General features: G+C 32.9%; 1 protein-coding gene across 1 annotated transcript in view; it reads left to right on the top strand.

Moving 5' to 3' along the window:
• The window catches only part of ADAMTS6 (ADAM metallopeptidase with thrombospondin type 1 motif 6), a 296246-nt gene that overhangs the window by 121602 nt on the left and 162202 nt on the right, over positions 1-12442 (top strand). Inside the window, exon 8 of the mRNA XM_042987636.1 lies at positions 3832-3937. Coding sequence (XP_042843570.1) covers positions 3832-3937 — 106 coding nt within the window. The remainder of the gene's footprint in view (positions 1-3831; positions 3938-12442) is intronic.

Genomic DNA, 12442 nt, shown 5'->3' with positions numbered 1-12442 from the left:
TAGGAAAGGAAAGGGGGAAAACTGGGGGGAGGGGGGGATACTTAAAGGAGAGATGTTGTGTTCTTAATGTACTTCCTTCGGTGCAATTTTGTGGAACATGTATATCCCTGTAAATTAGGATATTAGAAATTTTCAGTACCTGAACAACAATAAAATGAGAGAGAGAAAGAGAGAGAGGGAGAAAGAGAGGACAGGAGTATTTTTCTTTTGCTCCCCAGATATCATTTGTTTTTTTGAAAAGCGTTTCTGTAGTATTTTAGAATTTAAAAAATTACATTTTGTTGCAGAGCATAACTTCATTCTGGTTAAAAGTTAACTGCAAATATAAATGGAGGAAAATGATAGCTTTCAAGTAGGCTTAATTGTTAAGCAACTAGAGTTATTTTTAAGAACAGGCTTTTTTTTTCTATGATAAATTTTTTAGTGTCATAGAGACTTTATACAGACACAAAAGTTAAGCACCTGAAGGTGAATTTTTTACTGTCTCTATGAAAAGTCTCAATTTTCTTATATGTAAAGGAACAATTGTGAAATCTATTCCTATGCCCCTCAAAAGAATTTTGGGAAGATCAAATTTAAGTAGAAATGGTAGAAAAGATGTTACCCAATTTCCTAGGGAGTTCGGAAAGCCACCTGTTTATAGAGACTTGTCTTGATTTTTATCGGCCTTTCCACTCTTCTCCTACTGCATTTCCCTTGGGATTTAAGGGTAAAGAAGAAATCCCAATTAACCAATTTGAGTATTTATAGTGGAGAAGTTTGCTAGTTAAAAAGCATAATGGCAAAAGAGCTGTCTTTCCTTAGAGATCTCACTTCAAAAAGATTTAGGTTTTTAGGTTAATTAGACAATGTAATTCATTGGAAAGGACCCTAAACTGGAAACTAACAGCTGGCTTTGACAGTTTCATTGCATTAGCCTTTACTCTTCATTTAGGACTTTGTTCCTCAATTTCCTTATCTACGAAGTAGGAGCAGTATCTGCCCTTATGCAGCAGGGATATTGTAAAAATCATTTCAAGAAAGATGTTTGGTAAAGAAGTACTATAAAATGCACTGGTATTATTACTTATTGTAGAAATTATACTGTTTAACCTAACCTCTCTATTATTCAAATTCAATAAAGCATTTACTAAGTGCTTAAACAATTTTAGGTACAATGGACACTAAGCTTCAAAGCTAGAGCTTGTATTTTTCTAGTATATATATATTCTGAGGATATACATATGTGTATATATGTATACATATACATACACATATTCTATTCTGATTTTTGAAGGTAGATTATTTACATTGAGATATGTTCTTTATTAGGATATTAGTAATAACACTGCCTGTACTTTTCTTGTTATTTTTACCAAAGTAGATTCAAGATATTTTTCTACCCTACATCTCTTTTTTTCCCCGAGTATGTATTCCAACTTTTATAGTTTATTAATTTCTCAAATGAATACAATAATACTTTAGTACATGTCAATGCATTTTCAAGCTCAGTATAAATTATTTTTCAAATTATAAACCATTGTAAATTATTTTTTGTATTATGTCGTGGTGAAAACTGAGTGCATATGTTTACATGTGTTGACCTTCATATGTGGAAAATATATTATCAGTACAGAATTTATCAGGTTTTTTTCTTTTTGGGTGGTTATTCTGGCAACTTTCATGTTGGTTTTATGCTAATACTTGCATATTGTACCTTGCTTAGTACTTCTGATGACCAACTGTTACATGGCTAAGTAGATTTAAGGGTGCAAACTGTGGCCATCAAACTGAGGAAATCTAAATGACCCAAAGAGTAATCAAACCCCTATTAACACAGTCACACGTAAGAACTTTGACAACTTCAATTTTATAGAAATACAGAAAGTTGTAGGGGTTGTAAAAAATAACATCTAAATTATTTTATTTCACTTAAGATTAAGCTCTGCATTTTCAACTAGTAGTTATTTCCCAAATATGTTCTTTCTAAAGTTGTTCTTTTAGTAGAACAACTAAGTTAATTTTCTATCAGATACAGAAGTAAATCTGTGCTTGCAAATACACCTTGGGGAGTCATTGAGAAAAATACCACCACATGGCGTAGACCAAACAACCACAATAACAACAAGCAAAAAGCTAACCCATGGAATAATATATTTTGGAAAATAGAAGAAATGTTAATTTCACAATAATTATTCTTTGTAATTGTTTTTTAGCCAAATTTCATAAAGCTCAAAACAGAAACATTTTTCAGTGTGGCTTTGTTCTTCCAATATCATGGATGATATTGAACTCAGTAGCTTAAAGCCAGATAATCTACAGCAAACTTTTTTTGTATTCTTTCTCTCCTTCTCCTTCTCTTTCTTTCTCTTAATGGAATTTGGAAGTAACATTGATTAAATATTTTTGATTAACAAAAAAAAATCAAGTCACCTTGCCCCAACTAGTACCTCTTTTTACTTCCTCTTCTTCAGGTCTCAAGACTTCTAAGTCAGTAGAAGGACACTACAAGATAACACTAGTATTTATAATAACTCAGAGAGGCAGAAATCAACTTCTTTCCCAACTCCTGCTCCTTCCACATAAAACAGTAGGAAAAGCAAACAGTCTATTAGGTAATCTAACACTGACCTCAACTTTGTTCCAGTGTGGCTATTATGTTCATATTTTATATTAGAAGGTACAGAGAAACAATTTCTAGAACTTTCTTGTCAGTAAAAATATTAACTGAATAGCTTTTACTATTCCAAATTAGTGTAGCTGGGAAATTGTACCTAGCATAGAACATTGTTTATTGCAGTCAATAAATATTCATTGAATTGAATTTGAACCACTTTTTGTGGGGAGATAATTATTACTTGGGTAATGATAGTAGACTACTAACATATAAAATATAAAATGTTTTTTCTACTTTTCCTTCAATTTCTTCTAAATAACTGTCATCCCTGTATGTGTTAAATATGATTTGGCATCTGTTTCCTTATGACACATGACATTTTATCTTTCATACAAAAATTCTTTTTTCTAAGCACTGTTTTAAAGTTATGTATTAATTCACAGGGCATGATATTTATTTGGAAGTAAATATGAAAGCTTTTACAGGCCAAAATTCCCAAGGGAGGAATACCTTGAAAACATAACATTTCACTAAAATCAGCAAGTTAACACTGTAGTTTTTGCTTTATTAGTAAAACTAAGGCATTGAAGGGGGATGGGAGAGGGATAAATACACTGAGTGCGTGAAAGACTTGCTTTCCATTAAAATACCAAAAGACACTGTTGCATCACTACCAGGACTGATTTCAGAAGATTAAAAAAATGCAAAACCTATTTTTTAACAGTTCTCCTTTTTCTCTTTTGAATCATTCATTTTTGCTTTTATAAAAAAAAGTCATTAAAAAATTATTTGGGATTCCCTTTTTTTGGTAACTAAAAAGTTGCTTGTATATTTTTATGAACCCACTAAACTTAAACAGATCTCTTTAGAAAAATAATGTGGATATATTTTGCTTTCTACAGCCTAAAGAATGTTAAAATAGAAATGCTTTCTTGAATTCCCTCTTCTGGCTCAAGTTACTAGGTGGTCCCAAGTTACCAGAAGTAAAATTTATAAATCTAACCCCTAGTCTAGACATTTTCCAGCACTGACTGCAGTTCAAAAAATATTAATGTCTAGCCGGCAAAGTGAAACTCCCCCCAGTGATTTTGCAAATGACTAGAAAGTTAACCTTTTGCCAACTGCTCCTTCTGTGCATGGAGGTTATTAAAAAGAATCCAGGCATTTATAAGTATGGGCTTTTTAAGACTGAAACACCTTGGCTTGACCCTTTGTGTCTCCTTCTGTTTATTCAGGCTTGGCCTCTGTGGCTGGAATGTGTGAGCCTGAAAGGAGCTGCAGCATTAATGAAGACATTGGCCTGGGTTCAGCTTTTACCATTGCACATGAGATTGGTCACAAGTGAGTGAGTTTAAGAAAATCAAAATAAATTTTAGAACTCCACTCTTTTGAGCAACTCATAACTACTGTGTGGAACGCCTGTGCTCAACCGTATTTTACTGCCTTTTTGTCTGATTTCAATAGAGAATGTTATCATTTGGGGTGTTGAGATAAATCATCTTAAGAACTGGAGACTTGTTAAATAATCTTTATGGTTCAATGACCCATAGTTTTAGAGTGGTGAATGCACCACACTTAAGTTTTGTTACATGTATTTGAAATAATTTATCTTTAGCATGGTCTGCTCATCACCTAGTTCCTCCAAGTTAAATTGTTTAAGTGATCTGTTTTTTCATTAAGTGACAATACCTATATATTTTAAAATCACTATTGACACTGCTACCATAAAGTCTACTTTGACTTTTCACTCTTCATACAGCTGTGAACATACCTTTTCCAGACATAAAGTTTGTGCAATTGATGCTGTGTAACTTGTGTTTTCAGGTGTACTTGTATGTCACTGAAACACACACACACACACACACACACACACACACACACACACAATCAAAACTGATGTTACAGAGAGCAGTGAGACATCATTTTCATCACTTTTTAGGAGGCTCTGGAGTTTTTAATATTTGCTTTAAATAAATCTGTGACCCAAACTGTCCTATGGCTGTCCCCCCAAATACACACACATAGCAGTAAAATCCTTACTTTGTTTATTTCAAGCAACAGGCAGTAGTAAACGTAAAAGCCTGCTCATGTGGAAGGAGAGAAATTTGAAAACTGTAAAAGGATAGTCAAACAGTTTTAAGTAAAACAAGCAGCCTATTTGCAGGAAGTCCTGACATTTGTATGATTTAAGTTTTACAGTCTACTTTTTTGGTAGAGAAATGGATGGGGGAAAAGAAGAACAAATAGAAATGAATGTTTATTATACACTTGCCTCAGAGGTCATTCCTAAGATAAATCTGTAGTTCAGCTATTTTTTTTTCAAAGTGGAGAGTGAAATTGAGTCAGTCTGTTGCATTATTTTGAAGATTGCAATTTAAATTATACCAAATTAGTCTTGATTTATGTAAAGGCAAGTGACTAGCAAGTTTAAACCTAACTTGATTCAGACATGAGGAAAAGTCAGTATTACAGTTTTAATGAAGTCTTAAAAATTTTGGTATTCTAGTTTCCATTGCAATAAACAGCAGGAGTACAAAAGGGGAAAGCCTCTGAACCAGTTTATCTTCAATGCACTTAAAACTCTGGCTCATTAATGACTGTCATAATCTTATGCAACCACACTGAATTTAATAGGTTCCGTTAGATTCAATTACATTGAAAGGTTAGGACAAGTAACATACAGTGGATAAATTATGTATGTATGGGAGCACCATTTCCACATGCAGTCATAAGTTAGTCAGTGTCAGCATATGTATTGTAAGGCTCATTCTTGTATGTACTTAATAGCTGAAGTGAGGGTTTATCTTTCTTTGTATCTTTTATTAAGATGAAGATTCTAACTGACCTTCTCTGTCAGACTTCCTAGAGTCCTTTTTGTTGTTTTTGGCCTCTTGGGTAATTCCTTCTAATTCTTTGTAAGATGAATGGTTTGTACCTTATGTAGAAGATTATGAAAGAGAAGTAGAGTATCAATATACCTTTTAAGATTTATATGCTCTGGAATAACTTTATTTCGCAACTAATTCTTGTTTGATAATGCAACTGCTAAAAAATGAGGAGGTGGGGAATCTACAAAATGCTTTATGTTGAGAGCCAGAAGAAATTCTTCCATTTAAAAATGTTATTTGACAAACTAAAAATCAGCTATCTTTCCATGTCCAGTTGATTAATGGGTCAGTTTCCTCTATTCCCTTTTCCCCAGACAATGAGGCGGGATATATCTAACATATCTTTTTCAATGTAACAAATTATTATTTGGTCACTTAAGGAAAATCTATTTCATGGATGGAGATCCCTTGACTTGTTTTTAAGATCTTGGGCTTAGCTTTAAGGAACTTAGCAAGTCAACTCTGGCACAACTCATGGCATCACTAAAATACAATCCCCTATTTTTCCTGAAAGAAAGCAACAGCCATGTTAAATATATCAGGTATAGTTTTCAGTTAGAGTGTGCTGAATTTTTATAGCTTGTATCATTTAGTAGGATGGATTGTAAGTGATGTGACAATATCTGCAGGTTCATCACAGTGAAGAATATTTGACTATAAATTATTGAGAAGTGCCCTCATTGAATCACTAGACTGAAGATTTTCAATGTATTCTTTACATTGTGTAGAATATGGTTTTGCACCCACTGTATACTTGTGTAGGTATAGAATATCCATTTTAAACAGCTATGGGACAAATTTTTCCTTGAGTAGGCCTTGGTGACCACTTTTATTGGTGGGGGTGGGGGGTGGACCATACGGGAATTGAATTAGTGACCACTTTTATTTCTCTCCATGGCTTTGTGAAAACAAGAAAGATTGAGGTTTATGCAATATTTAAGTAACATGTCTAGCTGTAATGTAGCTATAAGCCAAAGGCAATTAATGAACCTTATAGAAATGAATGTTCATTGAAAGATTTTTTTTTTGTTAATAAACTAGTTGTCATAGATTTCAGCAATTGAAAAAATTATGATGTTGAAAGGGGGCGGCAAGAATTCAACCAGACTTCTTTATGTTGAGAAAAGTCTGATGTTTCCACATGGTATAAGAATAAATAATCTTAAAAAGATCTTAAAAATTGTCATAGTTATTTGAGATGCATATTGAAATATGCAGGACTGACGTGACAGAATGTCTGAGATTTACTTTGAAAATAAAATGAAAAAGAGAAAGATAAGGCAAGAATAGCATCTTGAATTTTATCATCTTGAAAATGTATGAATGGGAGTTCATTATGCCATTCTTTCTACTATTGTACATGTCTGATATTTTCTCACAAAAAAGAATAGGTCCTAAGATCATAAATCTTTTAATTAACTTAACCCATTTATTAATTAATCATGATTTAATGAACTATAACTCTGATTTTGAGAGAATTTATGGAAGTGTTAAATGTTTTAGCAAAAGCTGCAGGTGTATATTGGCCTTGCTTTTGGAAATCAGTACCAATGTTTGGTCTTACCGATAGGGATATAGAAGATTGGTTAGGAGATGATTTTTTTTTTTTTTTTAAGGAGAAATGTGGCAGACTTCATGATAAAATGGTAAATTAGGCTACCTGTATTAGGAAGCTCTTATCACTATTTTCTTTTATCTGAACTTGCCTTCTCCTGTTGCAAGTACTTAGGTTGTCTCTAAATGCTTGATTAGGGCTCTACTTTCATAGTAGAAGGCTAATGATTAACATACACTGAGGGATTCTTAATATTTGAGACTGTATTTGGGACTTTAATGCTTTTTGTCTAGTTTTGATGTCAAAATAATATTAGTCTTATAAATGAGTGAAGAAGTATTCTATTTTCTGGAAGAGTTTGCTTTCCCATGAGTACATTTTAAAACACCATTTTGGTATAATTTATATACAATAAATATGCATACATTTTGAGTATGGATCAGTGAATTTTGGCAAATGTATATAACTGTTTAACCACCACCATAATCAAGATATCAACATTTCCATTACCTGAACAAGTCCCCTTATTCCCTTTTATAGTCAGTCTCCACCTTTTCTCTGGGCCCAGACAGCCACAGATCTACTTTCTATCACTATAGATTAGCCTTGTCTTTTCTATAGTTTCATTTAAGTGGACTTATATAGTGGGTACTCTTTTGTGATTAGTTTCTTTCCCTTAGCATAATGCTTTGGAGATTCACCCATGTTGTGTGTACCAGTAGCTTTGTTGTTGTTGTTTTTGTTGTTGTTATTGTTTTCTGAATAATATTCCCTATCAATAATGATAGCACCTACCACATTTTAGGTTTTTTCTAGTTTGGGGCTATTATGATGAATAGGACTGCTGTGAACATCCACGTACACGTATTTGTTTGGACATATACTTTCATCTCTCTTGGGTGGTACTGTTGGTAGTATGGTATGTGTTAGGTTTACTCTATCATAAACTGGTTTTCAAAGTGTCTCTATACCATTTTACATTCCCACTAGCAATCTCTGAGAGTTCTGATTACTTCAAGATCCTTGCCAACATTTGTTTTTGTCTTTTTAATTTTAGCCATTATTATGCATTTCAGTGGCATCTCATTGTAATTTTAATTAGTTAAGCAACTATTTTCTGGTAAATAATGATGTTAGTGATGATGAGCATTTTTTCATATACTTACTTGTCATTCATTATCTTCTTTGAATATCTAGTCAAAATCTTTTTCCCACTTTTTCTTTTTAACTGTGGTGTTTTCTTCTTATTGAGTTGCAAGATTTCTCAATATATCCTGGGTATAAGTCTTTGTCATATATAGATAATGTGACTGTGACTATCTTCTCCAGGTCTGTTTTTTGCCATTCATTTTTTTATGGTATTTTGTAAAAAAACAGAATTTAAAAATTTTGATGAAGTGTAATTAAAACAATTTTTCTTTTATGGTTTGTGTTTTTTGTGTCCTAAAATGTCTTTGCCTAGTTCAAAATTGTAAACGTTTTCTTCTGTATTTTTGTCTAGAAGTTTTATACTTTTAGCTTTTTATATTAAGATCTATGATCCATTTTGAGTTAATTTTTTGTGTAGTGTGAGGTAACAACTCAGGTCCCTTTTTTTGTCATGGATATCTAGTTATTTTAGCACAATCTTAAAAAATTGGTTGGTTTGTAGTTTTAATATCTTTGTTGAGTTCTGTATCAGAATAAAGTTAGTCATACAAATTAAATTGAATTGAGTTTTAGTGTTAGAATAAAGTTAGTCATATAAATTGCTCTATTTTCTGAAAGAGTTTGTACACATAAGGTTAATGTTATTTCTTCCTTAAATGTTTGGTAGAATTCACCAATGAAGCCATCTGAGCCTGGAATTTTCATTATGGGAAGATTATTGATTAATAATTTGGTTTTTAAATTAAATATAGGATAGCACATTATCTAAATCTTTTGAGTTTTTTTTGTTAATTATGTCTTTCAAAGCATTTAGACTATTTTAACTAAATTGTCAATTTATTATCATGCAGTTTATAATAATCCCTTGTCTTTTTTAATGTCTGTCATATGAATAATGATGTTCCACCATTCATTCTTGATATTTGTAATTTGTGTTTTCTCCTTTTTTCTTTTTTTTCCAGCTTTATTGAGATATAATTGACATATAACATTGTATAAGTTTAAGGTGTACAACGTGATGATTTGATACACATATATATTGTGAAATGATTACCATGATAAGGTTAGTTAACACATCCATCACATCATATAATTAATTACCTTTTCTTGTGCGTGTGGTGAGAGCATTCAAAATCCACTCTCTTAGCAACTTTCAAGTATACAATACAGTATTGTCAACTATAGTCACAATACTCTACACGAGACCTCCAGAATTTATTCATCGTATAACTGGAAGTTGTACACTTTGAATACCTCCATTTTCCTTCACACTCTAGTCCCTGACAACCTCTAGTCTACTTACTGTATCTAGGATTTCAGCTTTTTTAGATTATACATATAAGTGAGATCACACAGTATTTGTCTTCAGTCTGACTTATTTCACTTGTAATTCCCTCAAGGTTCATCTTCGTTGAACCAAATGACAGGATTTTCTTTCTTTTTATGACTGAACAATATTCGTGTGTGTGTGTGTGTGTGTGTGTGTGTGTGTGTGTGTGTGTGTGTTTGTGGATCTATATACCACATTTTCTTTATCCATTTATCCCTCGATGGACACTTAGATTGTTTCTATATTGTGGCTATTGTAATTAGTTCTCCAATGAACATCTATTTGAGATAGTCATTTCATTTCCCTTGGCTGTATACCCACAAGTGGGATTTCTGGATCATATGGTAGTTCTACTGTTACTTTTTTGAAGAACCTCCAAACTGTTTTCTATAGTGGCTATACCAATTTACATTCCCATCAACAAGGGTTCCCTTTTCTTTCCTTTCTTACTGGCTTTTGTAATCTATTGTCTTTTCATATTAACCCTTCGAACAGGTGTGATGTGATATCTCATTGTAGTTTTGATTTGCATTTCCCAGATGATTGGTGATGTTGAAAATCCTTTTCCCCTATATTTTCTTCTAGGTCTTATGCTTAAATCTTTAACTCATTTTGAGTTAATTCTTATGAGTTGTGCAAGATAGGGGTCCAGTTTCATTTTTTTGCAGTCCAATTTTTTCCACCCCATTTACTATGGAGGACTATTCTTTTCCCATTGAGTATTCTTGGCAACCTTTTATTTTTTATTTTTATTTATTTATTTTTATTTTTTATTTTTTAAAATTTACATCCAAATTAGTTAGCATATAGTGAAACAATGATTTCAGGAGTAAATTCCTTAGTGCCCCTTACCCATTTAGCCCATCCCCCCTCCCATAACCCCTCCAGTAACCCTCAATTTGTTCTCCATATTTATGAGTCTCTTCTGTTGTGTCCCCCTCCCTGTTTTTATATTATTTTTGTTTCCCTTCCCTTATGTTCATCTCTTTTGTCTCTTAAAGTCCTCATATGAGTGAAGTCACATGATATTTGTCTTTCTCTGACTAATTTCACTTAGCATAATACCCTCCAGTTCCATCCATGTAGTTGAAAATGGCAAGATTTCATTCTTTTTGATTGCTGAGTGATACTCCATTATGTATGTGTGTGTGTGTATATATATATGTATATGTATATATATATGTATATACATGTATATATGTATATATGTATATATAGTATATAGATATGTATATATATATGTGTGTGTGTATATATACATATACATATATATATATATATATGTATATGTATATATACCACATTTTCTTTATCCATTCATCCATTGATGGACATTTGGGCTCTTTCCATACTTTGGCTATTGTTGATAGTGCTGCTATCAACACAGGGATGCATGTATCCCTTCAAAACAGCATACTTGCATCCTTTGGATAAATATCTAGTAGTACAATTGCTGAGTCGTAGGGTAGTTCTATTTTAAATTTTTTGAGGAACCTCCATACTGTTTTCCAGAGTGGCTGCACCAGCTTGCATTACCACCAACATTGCAAAAGAGATCCTCTTTCTCCACATCCTTGCCAACATCTGTTGTTGCCTGAGTTGTTAATGTTAGCCATTCTGATAGGTGTGAGGTAGTATCTCATGGTGGTTTTGATTTGTATTTCCCTGATGATGAGTGATATTGAGCATTTTTTCTTGTGTCAGTTGGCCGTCTGGATGTCTTCTTTGAAGAAATGTCTATTCGTATCTTTTGCCCATTTCTTCACTGGATTATTTGGTTTTTGGGTGTTGAGTTTGATAAGTTCTTTATAGATTTTGGACACTAACCCTTTATCTGATATGTCATTTGCAAATATCTTCTCCCATTCTGGTGGTTGCCTTTTAGTTTTGCTGATTGTTATCTTCACTGTACAGAAGCTTTTTATTTTGATGAGGTCCCAGTAGTTCATTTTTGCTTTTGTTTCCCTTGCCTTCGGAGACATGTTGAGTAAGAAGTTGCCGCGGCTGAGGTCAGAGAGGTTTTTGCCTGCTTTCTCCTCAAGGATTTTGATGGCTTCCTGTCTTACATTTAGGTCTTTCATCTATTTTGAATTTATTTTTGTGTATGGTGTAAGAAAGTGGTCCAGGTTCACTCTTCTGCATGTCGCTGTCCAGTTTTCCCAGCACCACTTGCTGAATAGACTGTCTTTATTCCATTGGATATTCTTTCCTCCTTTGTCAAAGATTAGTTGGCCATATGTCTGTGGGTCCATTTCTGGGTTTTCTATTCTGTTCCATTGATCTGAGTGTCTGTTTTTGTGCCAGTACCATACTGTCTTGGTGATTACAGCTTTGTAGTATAGCTTGAAGTCTGGGATTGTTATGCCTCCTGCTTTGGTTTTCTTTCTTGGCACCCTTTTAAAATGTTAGGTGACCACATGTATATGTTTGTGTGTGTGTGTGTGTATGTGTGTGTGTGTGTGTGTGTTTGGGTTCCCTGTTCTCTTCCATGGCCTCCAGTGTTGTGATGCCACCAGCTTTTTTCTTTTTCAAGATTGCCTTGGCAATCTTTGGGTTTTTTGTCATTTCATACAAATATTAAGATTTCTGTGAAAAATATCGTTGGAATTTTGATAGGAATTGTATTGACCCTATAGATGGTTTTGGGTAGTTTGAACATTTTAACAGTATTTCTTCTATCAATCTCTTATTTCCTTCAGTATACAGTTCTTTTACCTCTGTATTTTTAAAATTTAATTTAATTTACCTTTTTATTTTGTGTAATCTGTAACCCAATGTACAACTTGAATTCATGATCCCAAGGTCAAGAGTCACGAGTTCTACTGACTGAGCCAGCTAGGTGCCCCTGATTAAATTTATTTCTTATTACTTTATAGTTTTGTTTATTTGTTTTTTATTTAAGAAAATTTTAAGGTGTTTATTTA

This window comes from Panthera tigris, chromosome A1 (genome assembly GCF_018350195.1).
Source record: "Panthera tigris isolate Pti1 chromosome A1, P.tigris_Pti1_mat1.1, whole genome shotgun sequence".
Taxonomy (NCBI): Eukaryota; Metazoa; Chordata; class Mammalia; order Carnivora; family Felidae; genus Panthera; species Panthera tigris.
The sequence above is the reverse complement of the archived record's forward strand: the minus strand, read 5'-3'. Positions and strand labels throughout refer to the sequence as shown.